The 17,109-nt window shown below is 44.5% G+C and overlaps 1 protein-coding gene across 1 annotated transcript in view; it reads left to right on the forward strand.

Moving 5' to 3' along the window:
• NTMT2 (N-terminal Xaa-Pro-Lys N-methyltransferase 2) overlaps positions 1-17,109 on the forward strand; it is a 623,657-nt gene that overhangs the window by 252,730 nt on the left and 353,818 nt on the right. Inside the window, exon 2 of the mRNA XM_086936491.1 lies at positions 8,906-9,081. Within this exon, the coding sequence (XP_086792617.1) occupies positions 8,906-9,081 (176 nt within the window). The remainder of the gene's footprint in view (positions 1-8,905; positions 9,082-17,109) is intronic.

Below are 17,109 nucleotides of genomic sequence, written 5' to 3' on the forward strand. Positions count from 1 at the left end.
CTGACTGACCTGCATACTAGGGTATAAAGGAATATCAAAGGTTATTCAATTGTATGATATACATAATGTACTATAGGCAAACTAATTTATGCACCATGATACCTCCCGCCTTTGTAACCACCAGCCCATATGGCCTAATACAGTGGTATTAACTGGGATCGCCAAATATCTGAGGGTTTGATTTGTGTCACCATAGTGTTCTTGTGCTATTTTTGATTGAACTGAACTTAGTATTGCACTTATTGTCATTCTCTGTTTTGGGGCTGACCTGGCAGCTTTCTTGGTGGGATTGACAGAGCATTCCTGAAGATAAATACCTCGTGCATTTGATAGAGACTTGTAACTGCAGATTCCTCACCCTTGAATAGATGCTAAAGCAGAAGGCGCTGGCAGTTCAGGTAAGAGTAGTGGGTCAGGGCAGGAGTGGCGAGGGGATTCGACAGACAATGGAATGGAGAAATAAAATAAATAAATAAAACCACTTACCTTGCACACATCCCATGGCCGAGTCTGCAATGCGACGAGTGCAAGGTAAGTAGTTTTCTTTTTTTAATTTTATTTTCCCCAGTCTGTCATCTGTTGACTTCTCTCCCGCCCCACCACTCTTACTTGACCCTAAAGAAGTACATCCCAGGTGGTGGGTCTGTAAGCTGGCTCAAACCAGAGTCCTGCAGTGTCTAGGGGCAAAGAGCCCCTCACACTGCGCCTGGCTATACAACAGTAGTGCTTCTTGAATGTATCGACCTTCGCACATGCAGCCACCTGGCAAATGTCTAGGGCAGGCATCCTATGTGCCAATGCAATAGCATTTGCACTTTTGGCTCTGGTACAGTGAGCCTGCAAGACTTCTAGGACCTGCTTCTAGAAAAATGCATTGCAGGTCTTAATGCAGAGCATGTTTCAGTGAGAGGTAGTCCTCTTCTGCACTGTCTTTCTTTACTCCGGCGAAACAGATAAAGAGCTGATTGTCCACCCGGTGTTCTTTGGTATGAATATCATGGAAACTAAGAAGCCTTTTTCGATCCAACTGATTGAGTCTCTGCTCCTCCTTATAGGGGTGCGTGAAGCAAAGAATGCTGGAACTGTGATGTTCTGACTGACATGAAATTGAGTCCCCAATTTTGGAAGATAGGAGGCTCGAGTCCATAGAACTAACGTGTCCAGGTAGAAAGTGGTGTATGGTGGGTTGATAGAGAGAGCTTAAAAGACAGTCTTGAGGGTAAACAGCTAGAGATAACAGCTCTGCAGAGGTTCGAAGGTTGCACACATGAGGACCCTAAGAATCAAATTCAAATCCCATTGTGGCATCATGAACAGAGAAGAGGGAAAATGTATTGTAAACACTTGAGAAAGTCCACCACTACAGGCGACTTAAACAATGAAGACTGGTATGGCTACTTTATAAAGGGTTAAAGAGTTGACGGATACCCCTAACAGTGCCCACAGCAAGCCCTTTCAGGACTTGAACGAACACAAACAACAACCCTTTGTACAGCTTGGAATAAAGTGGGCCAATCTCCCTGGTGGTAAACCAAGCCACAAACGTTTCCCAAACCTGTCTCAATGGCAGAACATATACAGAATTAGTTGAGGGGCGCCTGGCGGTCACAATCCGATCAACAACCTCAGAGGGAAGATCAAAAGCCCTCAACTGTTGCAGCTCAGTCCCCAATTTGGAGCTGGAACTTGTGCAAGTTTGTATGCAGGACCCTGCCTGAACACTGCAACAAGAGGTTCTCCTGAAGGGGCAGCCTGATCTGAGGACAGATGATCATAGTACGGGATACCAATGTCTCCATGCCAAATTTGGAGCCACTAAGATGACTTAGGTGCACAAAAGTGCTGACATTAGACATCCTGAGCAGTGGCAAAAAGATCAAACAAAGGTGGTCTCCATTGTCCTTGTCCTTGTGTCACCTTCAGATTTAGTTGCCATTAGTGATCTGCGACGTGTCAACGTCTGAGTCCGTCTATCCTGGCAATCAGAGATCCTGCCAGGTTGCATACCGCTACAGTATCTCCTTGTGTTCCAGCCATGTCCAGACGTGCAGGGCCTCCTGTCACAGGGCCCATGACCCCACCCCACCCTGATTGTTACAGTAGCCCATGGATGTTGTGTTGTCCATGAGCACATGCACAAGTTTCCCTTTGATGGCAGGAAAGGAAGCTGTCAATGATAAGTGGATGGTTTGGAGGTCAATTAAAATGATGTGGAGTTACGCCTCTGCCAGAGACCAGAGGCTCTGATCTCCAATTTTCGTAGGTTGCCAGCGCAACCCAGAAGCAATGCATAGGTTATCACTGTTAACTCTGGATGGGGTAGGAAGAGGGGTCTGCCATTGACCAAATGGAAGTCCATCTAGTGTGCTTGACAATCTGGATAAAGGAGTCCATCAGTTCCAGCAATCTCAGAGTCATCCTTACTGAGATCCAGGACCAAAGCTGAAACACTAGAATCATAGACCAAATGCCTGCATCCAGAATGGTCTCTAAGATCTTCAGGACTCCATCTGGTCACAGTCCCGCACTTCAAGAGGGCTAGGGCCGGTGGCCGCTCCTTCAGAGTGCTTGCTGCCAGGCTATGGAACTCTCTTCCTGTCCATATCCGCGCTATTGACGAACTTCTGGTCTTTAGGAAGGCCGTAAAAACCTTCCTTTTTCCTTCGGATTCCTAGAGTTGTTATGGTTGTGTCTTTGGTACTGCTTGTGTCCGGCTTTTTGTCCATTATAGCACCGGGATGCCCCTTTGCTGGGGCAGCTGCGCGCTCTACAAATCCTAAAAAAAAAAAAAAAAAGGGAGCATCTGCAAAGGAGTAAGGTGTAACTTCGGCATGTTGATTGTGAACCTCAACTATGTCAGGATGTTCTCTGTAATCTGGAGGTGGGTGATGAATGCCTGGGACAAGTCACACTCAGCAGCAAACCGTCAAGGTAGGTGAAGACTGGGACCTCTTAAGATGTGCTGTTACCACCGCCATTACTTTCATGAATACCCAAGGGCACTGGTAAGGCCACAGGGGAGCACCGTGAACTGAAAATGCTCCTGACCCACCACAAATGGTAGCTTACGTCTGTGGGCCTGCAGAATAGGGATGTGGAAATAAGCATCCTACAGGTCAAATGCTACAATCCATGGGGGCAGATGTATGTACACCGGGACACGCTATCGAGGAGGCATCTGCTCTCATTAGCAGCCGTTCTTAAAATCAATACTCCCTCTTCCCAAAGTGATGTGACCATCCCAAATCCCATCTGCGAGGGTAGACGTACCCCCAAACCTGTGGGAAAGAGGGAGGCAGTGTAAAATAACCACTCCGCTGAACAACCTCTCCAACCCTGTACTCTTGTTTTATTCGTCAGGATGGGGTAAGATTAAAAACAGTGTGTGGTGCTTGGGTGGATGTGTGAATGGTTCACTGCACCTATATGTGATGATTTCAATGGTTGACCATGTTTCAGTCCATGGGTGTCTCTAAAGATTGGTGGACTTTCATCAGGTCCTTAGTCATAGCGATAACGTGATAGATCGCTTTGGCACATTGGGTAAGTTAATGTCACTTACCCAGCTTCGTCATTATTTCAGGGAATCAACGGGTTTATAGGTTATGGTTCTACCTATAACTTGGGAAAGAAAAAGAAAAAGGGGGAAAGGAAAATCATGTATATTGTTGCTTTATATAGATTTCATATAGTGTTGCCCAATTAGGTGCTTGGATGTGTAATGCTACTTTGCATATGTGTCACAATTTATGTGCTGTACTCATATATTTTCTCGTTACCTATGACAGTGTAGCGTTATTAATCAGGGATCAATATCAAGAAAGCACTCAAGAAGGCATTCAGTTATGTTTGTTGGCATCAAAGGCTTACAAAAGGACGTAATAATTCAGTGAGTTGTGGTCAGTTGGTGAGAAAAAAACAATATGGCTGTTATGTCATATCAAGTTAGTGTAAAGCATATCAATAATTTTACTCCTACTCTACACCACAAGAGCCTGCGTTGAGGATGTGTGATAATTTCTTTGCTCACATTACCTTGGGTTGTTGGTGTAATTTCTTCCTCAGTTACCTCAAGAATGCTGCTTTCATGTCCTTGTGGTAGCTTCTTACTGCGACCCGGAAGTTATCACCTGCGGTCCGGGAGGAAGTACACCTTTATAGTGATGATACGGTATGGAAACTGAAAAAAGACTATTCTAATGCCGTCTCTCAGTTTTTTTCTGCCCACACATCTTTCTGCTTTTCCCCCTCCCCTCTTTCTTAATTCTCCCCTATCCTACTTCCATACCCTCTTTTCCTCACTAAGCTGAGGTAAGATCTTTGACCCTTGTCTCTCTGACCTGACCTCTCCCCGCTATTCTTCTGTAAGCTTCCCCCCCTCGCCCTACAGCCACACCATTTAATTTCTTCCTTTCCCCTTCTCTTTCAACCTCAATTTCCCTTTTTCCCATTTTATTCCGCCCCCTCACAAGTTTCCCCCACCCATCTTTAGTCTCAACTATCACACTTCCTGCCCTTACTATTTGAGCTATATCACACTAATTCTGATATCATTAGTCTTTGATTTTCTTATGTTTTGTTGTTTTCCACTATCCTATTGGCACTTATAGTTTACATTGTTACTAAAGTTTCCTCACCTCTCTTGTATTTATACTCTGGAAGTGCTGTTATCTAATGCTCATCTTGATGTTACCTTGTAAAGCGCTCTGATACCCTAGGGTCCAGCCAGCGCTATATAAAAGCTTTTAAATAAATAAATAATGCCAATTTTGAGATGAAGACAGACTTGAAAATTCTCTAGGGGCGTGAAGGTGTAAATGTGCTTTCATGTGCCCCCTATATTAAGTGCTGTTATAAATTACTGTTAAAAGGGCGAGGTTAGGGACAAAAGGCGAGTCTCAATGTTGCTCTTCATGTGGTAAATGCAAACCTCTATGAAGGGATAAGACAGGTTTACCACGGCAATGTACAGTATTGTGTAAATGCAATGGCATTATCTTCAGTGCCCATTATAATGAAGTTGTCATTGTTCCTGTATTGTCATTCACCCATAATGTACGGGTTAAGAAACGTGTTTACTGGTGATAATTTGTTTCGTGTACACAAGGGTCGCTGTTTTAGCATTCATTGTTCAGTGTTTTAATGACAACCAAGAATTATTGCAATTTAATCCTTTGTCATATGTCCGTAAATGGTATTCCCAATGTTGTTCCTTCTCCAAGAGGATTCTTTCTGCGTTTGGGTCTCCTTTGTTATCTGGAGTTTCAATGACGACCCATTCCATGTCCTTCATGGTGTGGTTCCTGTTCAGAAAATGGTTGCTCATGCGTGTGGTTGATTTTTTACACTTTATGTTACTGCAGTGCTCACAAATTCAATGTTTCAATTTACGACACATGATTTCAATTGGGAAGGGAATGTGATCATGTATATCACATGTGTCGTATTGCAATTTGTGTGCCCTCTGAGTGACCAAACAATATCATCAGTCAACTCTAAAGTGTCGTTTTTTGGGTCAAGCGGCACGCGAACAGTGGCCACAAGGATGGTGTCCTATTATAGCTTGAGACATCCATGGTATCAGGTTAGACTCCCTCTGATTTCGTTTTGGTCTTGTGTGGACTAGGATGTCTCACATGTTCTTTTATTGTCAAATCTAGGTATGGGCCATTGTAGGTTTCCTGACGTGATGAACTTTTTGAACTAATGGAGAAGTATTTTGAATATGAGGGTACCATATAACTCCAAACACATGGGACCTCTATGGGTAGTACATTCGCCCCAGTCTTGCGGGCCTCTATGTGAGCACATTTGAAGAAAATTACATGCTGAATTAAAAAAATCCCTTTGAGACCAAGATCCTTTTCTGGAAAAGTTCAATAGATGATGTTCTTAGGATCTAGGGAGAGAAACCAGAAACCTTACCAGAATTCCATACATGGATCAATTCCAGAGATGACTTTCTCAATCTCACTTACACCACAGATGAGAATACATTGGATTTCCTAGACATTAACATCTACACGGAAAACACAAAATTATCCACCAAGACCTACTATAAACCCACTGGCTTCTTGATATTGAACCCTGATTATTAACTCTTCACGGTCATATGTAACGAGAAATTACATGAGTACAGCACACAAATTGTGTCACATATGCAAGTAGCATTACACATCCAAGCACCTTATTGGGCAACACTATATGAAATCTATATAAAGCAACAATACGCTACGACTACAGTCTTGATAAACTTCCACCGATCTTTAGAGACACCCATGGACTGAAACATGTCGACTACTGAAATCATCATTATATAGGTGCGGTGGACCATTCACACATCCACCATAGCATCACACACTGTTGAATATTACCCCATCCTGACAAATAAAACAATAGTACAGGATAGGTATTTTTTATTCATACCTTTTTTCTGCTAACACTATCGAAATCACGACAGTCAAAGTACCAGATAGTCTCTCTCCAGGTGGAGAAAGGTTGACTGCCTGGAAAACGGGAAGCACAGGCAGAAAAGGACCCAATGATAAAAACCAATCACCTGAAGAAATGTAGGCATCCTGCCTTCGACAGGGTGGCGGAGTGCAAACAAGGGCATGACAAAAAGGATTAGGGGCTGCAGCAACAGGAGTGGCTGAAGACTGAGCTGCATACTGCCCCTGTTGTCCACATGGTCTTTCGGTATAGCACCATGGCCACAAATGGACTGGGAGTATTGCACTGGTTGTATCTGCTGGCAGTATTGGAAACCCATTATTATTATTATAAACGACTTATAAAGCGTCTGGTGACCCAAGGGCATCCCCGCGCTATAAAGATTTGTTATCCAGATGAGGGCGAGGAAAGGAGGGGGATGACGTTATTTAGGGAATAGCCAAGCCAAGGAGGAGTCAAACCTGCTCAGGAAGCTTATGTGGAGGTGAATACATGGCATAGTGAGTATGCTGTGGCCCTGTATCTTGAAAGAATCCCAGGGCCGAGTTGGCATTATCTCCAAAAAAACAGGTACAGTTGAAGGGCATGTCCATGATACTGGCCTGAATATCACCCAAAAAACCAGTGGCCAATATCAAAGAACACCTGTGAATGGCCACACTGGTGCCTATTTTTCTACCAGTAGAGTCTGTGGTATGCAGCCCACAACAGAGGGTAAATTCAGCCACAACTTGACTGTCCTGTAAGGGAATATGACTATCAGTTCTTCAGGTAGAACAGGCAACACCTCGGCCACTAAGTTCCACCAAGCGTGAGTGTAGCATCCTAAAATACAGCTGATATTGACAGAGTGAAGGGCCAAACTTGTAGATGAGAAAACACGCCTTTTAAAAGTCTTGATTCTCTTTGATTCTGTTGGAGGGAGTAGAAGGGAACTAATTCTGGTTGACCTTGCTAGCCAAAGCATGTACCACAAGGATCTCAGGTGTGGGGAGCCTGGTGAGGAAATCTGGGTTAACCGGAGCAGGGCAATGGTGCCTGGCGACCTGCCGATTGATAGTGGGGCCTGAAAAGGGTTTAGCCTAGGTCCCCAAAGGCTTGTCTGTAGGAGTCTTGTTGATAGAAAGTAGGGGATCAGAGCTTATTTGACCAAGCTGAAGCACCTCAGTCATAGCAATGGTCTTATTTTCCTGAGTAGGGAAATGAAGATTAAGGACTTCTCCCACCTGCTACACAACCATTAGAGAGAAGGCGCTTTCCTCTGTGACAAGGCTCAGAGGTGAAACCAATAAAGTACCTAGGGAAGTATCCTCACCACCGGTATCCTGGAAGTCTTCATACCATTTGTCCTCCTAATAAAGTTGGGCAAATTCAACCACGGCATCATATCCACCATTATTTGAAACTGTGCCAAACACTTCATGTAGGACATAAGCTCTCCTGAGAGGCATGGGCACCATATCAGATTCAGATAGGTGGTCAGTAGATTGTGGCTCCAAGAGAGATGCCTGCGATCATGGTTGAGGTGCTGCCATCTCGCCATTTGACAGCAAAATGTGATGGCCGCTGTGGGTTCATTGAACGTGACGAGAAAGGGCCAAGTCTTCTCTGACTTACCCAAACATTTGGACCACAACAATAATCTGTTAAGTAATGGAGCTCAGAAGCACTCCCAGAACCTCCCCTTGGACCTCAACTAGACAAGACGCAGAATCTTGCAGTGATTCTAAACATACAGCTCTGTTTTCTGATCCCAGAGGATCTTGGGGTGTATCAGGGCACAGTCACTGCATGCCTTGGAGTTGTAGTCTGACCCTAAGAACCATAGACATACCGCTTGCTAATCTGTCACAGACCTTTTTCTTTTTGTCATTTGCCACAGGGAATGAACGCTGTAGATGTGGGGGATGACATAGTCCCTTGAACACTTTAGAATTTTCCCACATTTGTTTTGAGAAATTGTCTCATGAGATGAGGGTTTGCTCCGGGTCTGTGGCTGTTAGCACAGATAGAAAGCAACTGATGCCAGCATAAATGAGTGATGCCTAAATGGGGCCTTGCGTGCTCCTTTCAGAGTGGAGTGATATCATTGTGGAGCTGTGTGGCGCTACCTGTCGGGCGCAGGGGTGTTGTTTAAAATGTTCTGGGTACAGCCTGAGGCGTATTCAAAGGGTGAGGAATCTGGAGTTAAAGTCTCTAATAAGAAGCCAAAAATAAAATTCGCACTTCAACAAAAGGTCAGTAATTAGAAATACCCACACATCACCAAATACTTCCCTTAGAGATTTGCCTGTTTAGTGAATTTTAAAGAACATGTATTCATCTTATTACGCATTAAGATTGTATATATTATTAGTATTAGTATTATTAATAGTAGTATAGTAGTACTACTGGTGATATTTGGATTGTTGTTAAAACAACAAAATAATGACTCTGTATTCATCTTTTTCAGTTAAGCTTTATGCCTTGACGAGCCAAGTTATTGATGGCGAGATACAGTTTTATGCCAGATCAAGAAACTTCTATAAGGATGTGCCAGCGACAGAGGAGGGTATGATGGGTGACTTTCTTGAGCTATCAGATACTGATATTGCATCGTCCCGGCAATTTCTAAGAAAGTTTATTGGGGTAAGAAAAAAACATTCTTGTCCTATTGAATTGGTATGTTGGGTGGGCACACATACAGCAGTCGCATTATAAGTTCACTTGAAACTGGACAATGTCTTGCGTGGCATTATAAGATGTTGGTGTTCACAATTCCGTTGTTATCAACAACAGTGAAAGTAACCAGATTTTTGACTCACACAGAGGGGCATATTTACAATAAAGTGGCAAAGTGTGTCATTAAGCCCAAGAAGGCTAACAACACGCTTCGTCACTTTAGAAACACAGGGCTGCACCATATTTACTAGAATATGGTCTAGCCCTGCGCTGGCGCTAAATTTATGTTGTTCACATAGAAAGAACAGGTTTGCGACATAGTGCAAGGGTGCCTGTGTTAACTTCAATGATTGTTTATGTGCAGGAAGGTACCACATAAACAATCTTTAAATGCCATTTTGTAACTTCTATGTGTGCTGCTTAATGCAGCACACATAGAAGTTGCAAAATGGCATTTTTTTCAAAATGATTGTTTATATGCACGAAGGGGGACCTTCCTGCATATAAACAATCATTGTCATTAACACTGACACCCTTGCACTATGTAGCAAACCTGTTGTTTCTCTGTGTGCTGCACACATGGCAACAACAAAAACAAAGAGAAATATAGCATTTATCCTCTTTTCGCCAGTTTAAGACCAGGTTTTTCCTGGTCTTAATTTTGGGGCTGCCTCCTATTTACGTGACTTTTGTAAATAGGGGGCAGCGTCAAAATCAATGGGTGTTGGGGTGGAAAGCTCACTACAACACCCATTGCCTGCTTCTTTCACGCTAAGTGTAGAGTGAAAGGGGCCTTATTTACAAGGCACCATTAAGCCATGTTAAGTGGCTTAACGGTGCCTTGTAAATATGGCGAAGCTCCTATGGCCACCACAATGTCACTTTTAGTGACGGTGTGGTTGCAAAAGGGTCTTGCAAATATGAACCAAAATTCTTTGCGTATCAATAAAAAGTAAGTTACTGAAAGCTTGCAAACATTTTCCTAGGATCAGCAGAAGCTAATACACAATTTACTTTTCCAGAAATGTCAACACTGAGGTACTGGATCTGTTCATGTCCTTTACAATGTGTAAAACTTGCTGACTTTTTTCAGTTCTGTCCTAATTTAGGAAATGTTTAATAAACTGACAGCAATGTCGTGGAAAACAGAGGGGTAATATTTCAAAATTTGCCACTAAGCAAAGTTAGCGTTGCTTAGCGGCAAATTTCTTACCGCTGTGTATCGTCGAAAACTATTGCCTTGGCACTGACATATTTACAGTACGTCGCTACATGGCGATAGGAACAGCTCGCTGTGGCAATTGTTGCAGTAAACAGTAGCGTTGCAGCAATACAAATCTTGCCGCTAATGTTTAAAAAGTAACTGCCTAGCTATTAGCAGCTGGAAAACTCACGCCAGTCAGCGTCACATCACTTTTTCATGTTTCATTGGAAAAATAAAATAACAATTAACAGGAGTAGGGCCCGTTAACCCAGGTGAGATCGGGCGTAGTGTGCATCAAAAACAAAGTCTCAACTGGAGAATACTAGGATAGGACAATTCAAAAACAGTGAAATTAATCCCAATTTGGTGGGGGGGGACAAATGAAGAGAGAAAACAACATACAGGTAGGGTGTGGAAAAACGAGTTATAATTCCGTAAGTAGTTAGGCAGCACTAAAGTACATAATTATACAATGACCATTACACACAGGGTGGGCACTGGGCGTGCTAATGAAGGTGGACGGCACAGTGAGAAGGGTGCGAAAAACAGCGTGAACGGCGAGGTAAGATTAAATAAAGGTGGTCAAAAAAATATGCAGTTTATATACAAAAATGGGGAGTTGGAAAGGGGAGAATGCAGCATGCGTTAGTGGGTTCGAGGCGCCACTGGGGATGCAGTTTGTAAGGAGCGAGATCCATAGAATTGTGAAAAAAGAATTAGAATTAAAGAGATGTGGGCAGGGACTTCCTGATTAATTTGGAAGAGCCAACAAAGTTAAAAAACTAAGCAATAGAATAATAATTACATTCTAGTCAAGGAAATACTCTTATGGCTGCCGGTGCAGTGGGCAGACCAAAGGTGAACTGAGGAACGCATATAGTGACATTCAGGTAATTAATACAACATACTTGTTATGAAGATAACTAGGAAGGTATGACCCAGTATGCTGGCAGTAAATGAGTCAAAGGAGTAAAAAAAACATACTGAAGGTAAAAATACAATAGTTACATTGAATCAATTGATCTGGTGAATAGTTACACGTCAATACATACACCAACCAAGGATTTTACAGTGGGAACAATAAGTTTCAAGAATAGCCAAGATAATGGGCAGAATCATTAGGTGTTGGTGAAAGCGAACAGATGATGAAACCAGGCAACGACCTGAGAGCTAAAGATGGTGGGTCCTAAGGGAATAGGTTACCTAAGGGTGGAAAAGGGGTGCTTTATGTGGCTGTAATTACTGTATTCCATTCATCAAGGGTGTTCAACCCATTCTGTTATGTTATGTTATGTTAAAATAGTCTTAGAGAGCGCACAGCTACTCAAAGAGTGTCCCGGCACTAAGACAGAAAAAACCTAAAAGCACAGAAGAGAAGCGAAAGGAGAAAACAGAAAAGGAAGAAGAGACAGTTAGGTTGTTTACTGAAACAGCCAAGTCTTCAGTTGCATCCGGAAAGTCAACAGATCTGCGGTTTGCCTAAGTGAAAGGGGAAGCTTATTCCAAAGTTCTGACACTTGCACTTGAAAAGAGCGGCCTCCTTTGCGGACCCTGCAATACCTCGGAATGACCATAAGATGTTGCTGGGCGGATCTATGAGATCTGGCCGGTACATAACCAGCGACTCTTCTGCAGATGTACTTTGCTCCGAGGCCATGCAAAGCCATGAAGTCCATAACCATCGCCTTAAAACGAATTCTACTGCGAACGGGCAGCCAGTGCAAGTTTCTGATGTGATGGGAAATCCGGTCTCTAAGCCAAAGACTCAGAATAGCCCGGGCTGCTGCGTTCTGTGCCACCTGCGTTCTCTTTAATAAGTAACCCGGAAGGACCAAACTAATGACCGTTGTCCTGATGATGACCTTCAATAATTAAGGTTGAAACGCCGTCGGCTACCCAGCTTAGAACTCAGGCGCCATTGTGGTCAAACTAATTACTTGACTATTTTTGTATATAAACACTGTATATAAACTGCATATTTTTTTGACCACCTTTATTTAATCTTATCTTGCCATTCACGCTGTTTTTTGCACCCTTGTCACTGCACCGTCCACCCTCACTAGCACGCCCAGTGCCCACCCTGTGTGTAATGGTCATTGTATAATTATGTACTGTAGTGCTGCCTAACTACTTACGGAATTATAACTCGTTTTTCCCCACCCTACCTGTATGTTGTGGTCTCTCTTCATTTCCCCCTCCTCAATTGTGATTAATTTCACTGTTTTTGAATTGTCTTATCCTAGTATTCTCCAGTTCAGATTTTGTTTTTCATGCTACAAATAAGCACAAAAAGCTCACAGAATAAAAAAATTAAAATTAAACTACCTGTAAGCAAAATGGAGCAAGCTGAACACCAGTTTAGAAGGACAAAACAACCCCTCAAACCCCCCTAACACTGGGATGACCAGCCAGAGTCTCAGGGGAAGAGGAAAACAAGATTCAGTCAGGAGGAGAATTAGATCCTGATTGCTGAGGTGTCGGAGAACCAACACAAGCTCTTCATAAGCTCCAGGGTGTCATTGGGAATCAAAGATGCCATATATCAGTCCATTGTGACCAAGGTGAATGCAGTAACAGAAATCAAGAGAATGGGTGACTGACTGTAGGAAGCGCTATCATGATGCCAGGCTTAAGACTAAGCATAGACAGGCAATCAACAGGCAGCACTGCAGACCAGAGGTGGGAGTTAATGCCGCAGGAGCAGCTCGTGCATTGGAGGAACAGGGGTACGCGGTCTGATGCGAGGAGTCAGTGGTTGGAGTCGAGGGACAGGACAGTACTGATTATGACCAGCTACTTCAGCAACAGGGTAAGTAACAGCCAGGGACATGGGGCGTGGGGGTGGGGGAGTAATGTTGCATGCATACATCAACTATGTTTCAGTGCCCACCCACACTGTGTGCAAATCAAATTCCATATACATAGGTACTTGGAGGTACATTCACATGTCCCTTGAGCCGTTGCATCATTAACAAATACATAGAAAGAGACATGTTGGTGCGTAAAAGGGACTTGTAATCCAGCAAAAATGCATATATATAATGACAATTGACCAACCATGTGGCTTCTAACTCTGGGTAATATTCACAAGCAAAGGGGCATATTCACTAAAGAAGTGACAGCAGAGCATGGCGTTAGCCTCCTTGGCCTAAAACCACGCTCTGCCACTTCGGAAACCACAAATGCACCATATTTACAACAATATTAAGCGCCCCTGGGACCTTGCACTGGTCCAAAAATTAGCAGCAGAGTCACAACGCAGGCACCCTTGGACCATAGTGAAAGGGTGTCTGCGTTGAGGGGGAGATTGTCATGTGCAGGAAGGTCTCCCTTCTTGTACATAAACAAACAATGACCTTTTGCTCTACCTATGTGTTCTGCAGAACGCAGCACTCATGGAAACAGCAAAAACAAGGAGAAATTATGAAATTATACCTGATTAGCCTGTTTAAACCCCTGAATTCACAATCCCTAATTTTGTGTTTACTCCCATTTACACTGCCCTTGTAAATAGGAGACATTGTAAAAAAAAGGGTTCTGAGGTGGAACACCCACTGCCAAACCCATTGCCTTCCCCTTCCACGCTCAATAAAGTATGAAATGATGTCTCATATACAAGGCAGTGTTAAGCTACATACAGTGGCTTAATGCTGCATTGTAAATAAGGCGAAATACATGTTGCCACAAGAAAGCCACTCAAAGTGACACTCCTGAGGTGATATGGGCCCAAAAGCCACTGAGCATTGGGTCAGCCCACTTGGCTCAACACAGCCCTCAGCCGATTTCCAAACACAGCACTGCACTGCATATACAAGTATATGGCTAAGTCCTGTGCCATAACATGCACTGCTGATCAATGTAGTTGCCTAGCGCAAAAGTAGGTAGTCATGCACAATGGTGCTAGAGTGTCTGCATTGGGACTAGCCAGCTACATTTATTGCATGTTGTAGGAGAGTAGGGTCTGCTATCCTATGGTCACCCCAATTTTTGCTTTTTGCTTCACTGGTTTTTGACTTAATGAGGCTGTGGGCCTGCTAATCAGACCCCCAGCCTGCTGTTCTCTATCTAAATTCACATACATGTACTATAGGTACATAACCCAATTGGAACTGGACTCCTTGTCAGCCCCTGTACCATGCACTATAGGTGCTCAGGGCATAGGTGCCACCAAGGCCTACCAGGGGCTGCAGCATAGCTTTTGCCACCCCTGGCTGGTTCTTAAATTGACACAACTGGCTGATCACTCAGCTGGGGCAAGTTGGTGTAATCACCTCTTGCTTAGATTTAGTATACCTATATCTAAACTTATATCTGGACACATATAAACCTGCGAGTCACTCCTATGGAAGGCCTTATCAATCCTGGAGGCAGAGTGCGTGGTTTAATGTGAGATGGTGCTCTAGCATGAGCTGAGCCTGTCTGCAGCTGTCGGGAACAACTCCCTAAGCTGTTCCGGGATAATGCCTTACCATATACTATTAAGTGCATTATAATCCATCGCGGTTATATGTTAACTTTGGTTTGGCTTTATCAAAACATGTCGTGTAAGGTGTCATACGGTTTGGAATACTATCCCCTCGACAGTCCTGTCGACGGGGATAGCATTCCACCCCTCTAGAGGGAGAAGACATGTTACTTTACGTGGTTGATTTTAAAAGAGCCTCAGCATCACAAAATGGACGCTTCTGCCACAGACACGAGTCTGACCTCCTGCTGCTGACCGAAACTCAGCTGAGGAGGCCTGGACAAAGGCTTTCCTGTCGCGGGGAGGTGTCACACCACCCCAGACAGGAGATAGTGGATTGTAGCAGGGAGGTTTGAAAGAAACCAGACAGTGTCTGGGGTGCACAAGGCTTCCCCTTGCATAATCCGGTCAAACCGTTTCTGGGGCACACCAGCCCCAGTCCCAGCATGACCCTGGACAAAGGGAAAGGGGAGTAACCACCCCCTTCCTGGGTCCCACCCATAGGAGGGACCTAGCAGGTAATCCAGCCCCCTAGATTGGAATAAGAATGGGAGCAGTGCCAAAGCACTCAGATTATCCTGACTGAAACTTAGGAAATGAAACTCTGGACCCTTCGACATCCTACTCGACGTAGAAGACTGAAGAATCTCCCTTGTGGTCAAGGAGTGACCACCCTGTGCAAACAGGCACAATCCAGCACCTCAATGTTTGCTTTGTTGCAGTTCCCGCTGGAACTCGAGCGACAGAGTTCAACAAGACCAAGCGTGCCTGCCTTCTAACAGCCCGATCCACAGTCCCTGCAGAGCTGAGACCTGTGGAGGCGACCTGAAGCGTGGGGCCTGCCATCTTGGTAAGCTCATGAGACGCTGACTGTGCAGCCCCCGAGTGACCCTCGAAGCTGTGCATTGGGGTTTGAGAAGCTCCAGCCCTGAGCCTCTCTTGCACGGAAGCTCACCCCTCCACACTCACCGAGTGCTGCGTGGGGCCCTTCTGCATCTTTTGGCTCAAGGCTTTGGCCCGGTCACTTGCCCATTGGCTTGTGGCCCCTGTGCCGACAAACCTTGAAAACTAACTTGCGATTCTAATTGCTTCAGACTTGCCCTCGCTTCCCTGAAATGGAGCGCTCCGACCCTCCTGGTCCGAGTGCAACGCCATCTTTGAATCCTGCGTGGGTTGCCCTTGCCAAGGGTTGTTTGCTCCAATCCGGAAGCCGACACCACCGACAGCGAGAACCTGCGTGGGACAGCTTGTGATCCACTCCTGGACATCCTCGGTGCCCCAGAGTCCACGTGGCAGCGGAGAGAAGCAACCCGTTAGCGACCTGAAAGCGCCCGACATTGCCTGGTTTCTTCTGGTTCCACCCTGGTCACTGCTAAGTGACCAAGACTCTGTCCCCTCTGCTTTCAGATCATCTTTATCTTTGATCCACCCTTGGATCACACCGGACACTTCTCGTCTCGGCGCCTGCAGCATCTTCAGCTCCAAGCACCAGCAACCTGCGTGACAAAACCAGACACTACTTCGCACCTGTGCACCCGCTTCCTGTGGGTGAGGTAACTCAGCAACGCCAGTGTTCCCACACTGGTACACACCTCTAGTGTATGTGTCTTAAGTTTCGTCCTTCTAGGTTAAGCTGAAGTATCTTTAAACTATAACTTTATAACTTTTACGCATCATTGACTTTACATTGGTGCATGCCTGTGCTTTAAGCGCTGCACCCGAATCCCGCTGGCTTTTCCCGACTTCAGCATTGCTAGTCCCGACTGCTCCCAGCGATTCCCTAGGCCCTAGGCCTAACCACTGTTCGATTGGTATCTCTTATACCACTTTCTTAATATATGGTTTTAGTGGCCACCCGCCCTCATCCATAATTGTGCAACTTTCATATGTTTAACTGTGCTTTTATTTAAACGCTTGTGCCTCTGCACTCAAAGAGTACAGAGGATTATTTTAGTAATAAATACATATATTTTTATAATATATACTTGTGTGGTGTCCTCTCATTTGATATTACAGGATTGTGATTGGTAAAACAGCTTGCTTAACACGACCTCTTAAGTTAAGCCTTTAAGGCTGCTTAGTCCATGCTACCATTAGGATAGCTTGTCTATAAGGTTGACTTACAACCAGACACCGTAAGGGATTGTTTGGACTGATACAAGGTGGTTCCACATTTGGAAACATCATATATCAGGCCAACTTCTCACACATGTGCATGCCGAAAATCCATGCCTCAAAGTAATGGAGTGAATTAGTCTGAGCACCGCTTCACAGAAGTGGCTGAGCCCTGTGTCGGTGCAAGAAGACCAGAGCTGCGTAACGTTAC

This window comes from Lissotriton vulgaris, chromosome 1_1 (assembly GCF_964263255.1).
Source record: "Lissotriton vulgaris chromosome 1_1, aLisVul1.2, whole genome shotgun sequence".
Taxonomy (NCBI): Eukaryota; Metazoa; Chordata; class Amphibia; order Caudata; family Salamandridae; genus Lissotriton; species Lissotriton vulgaris.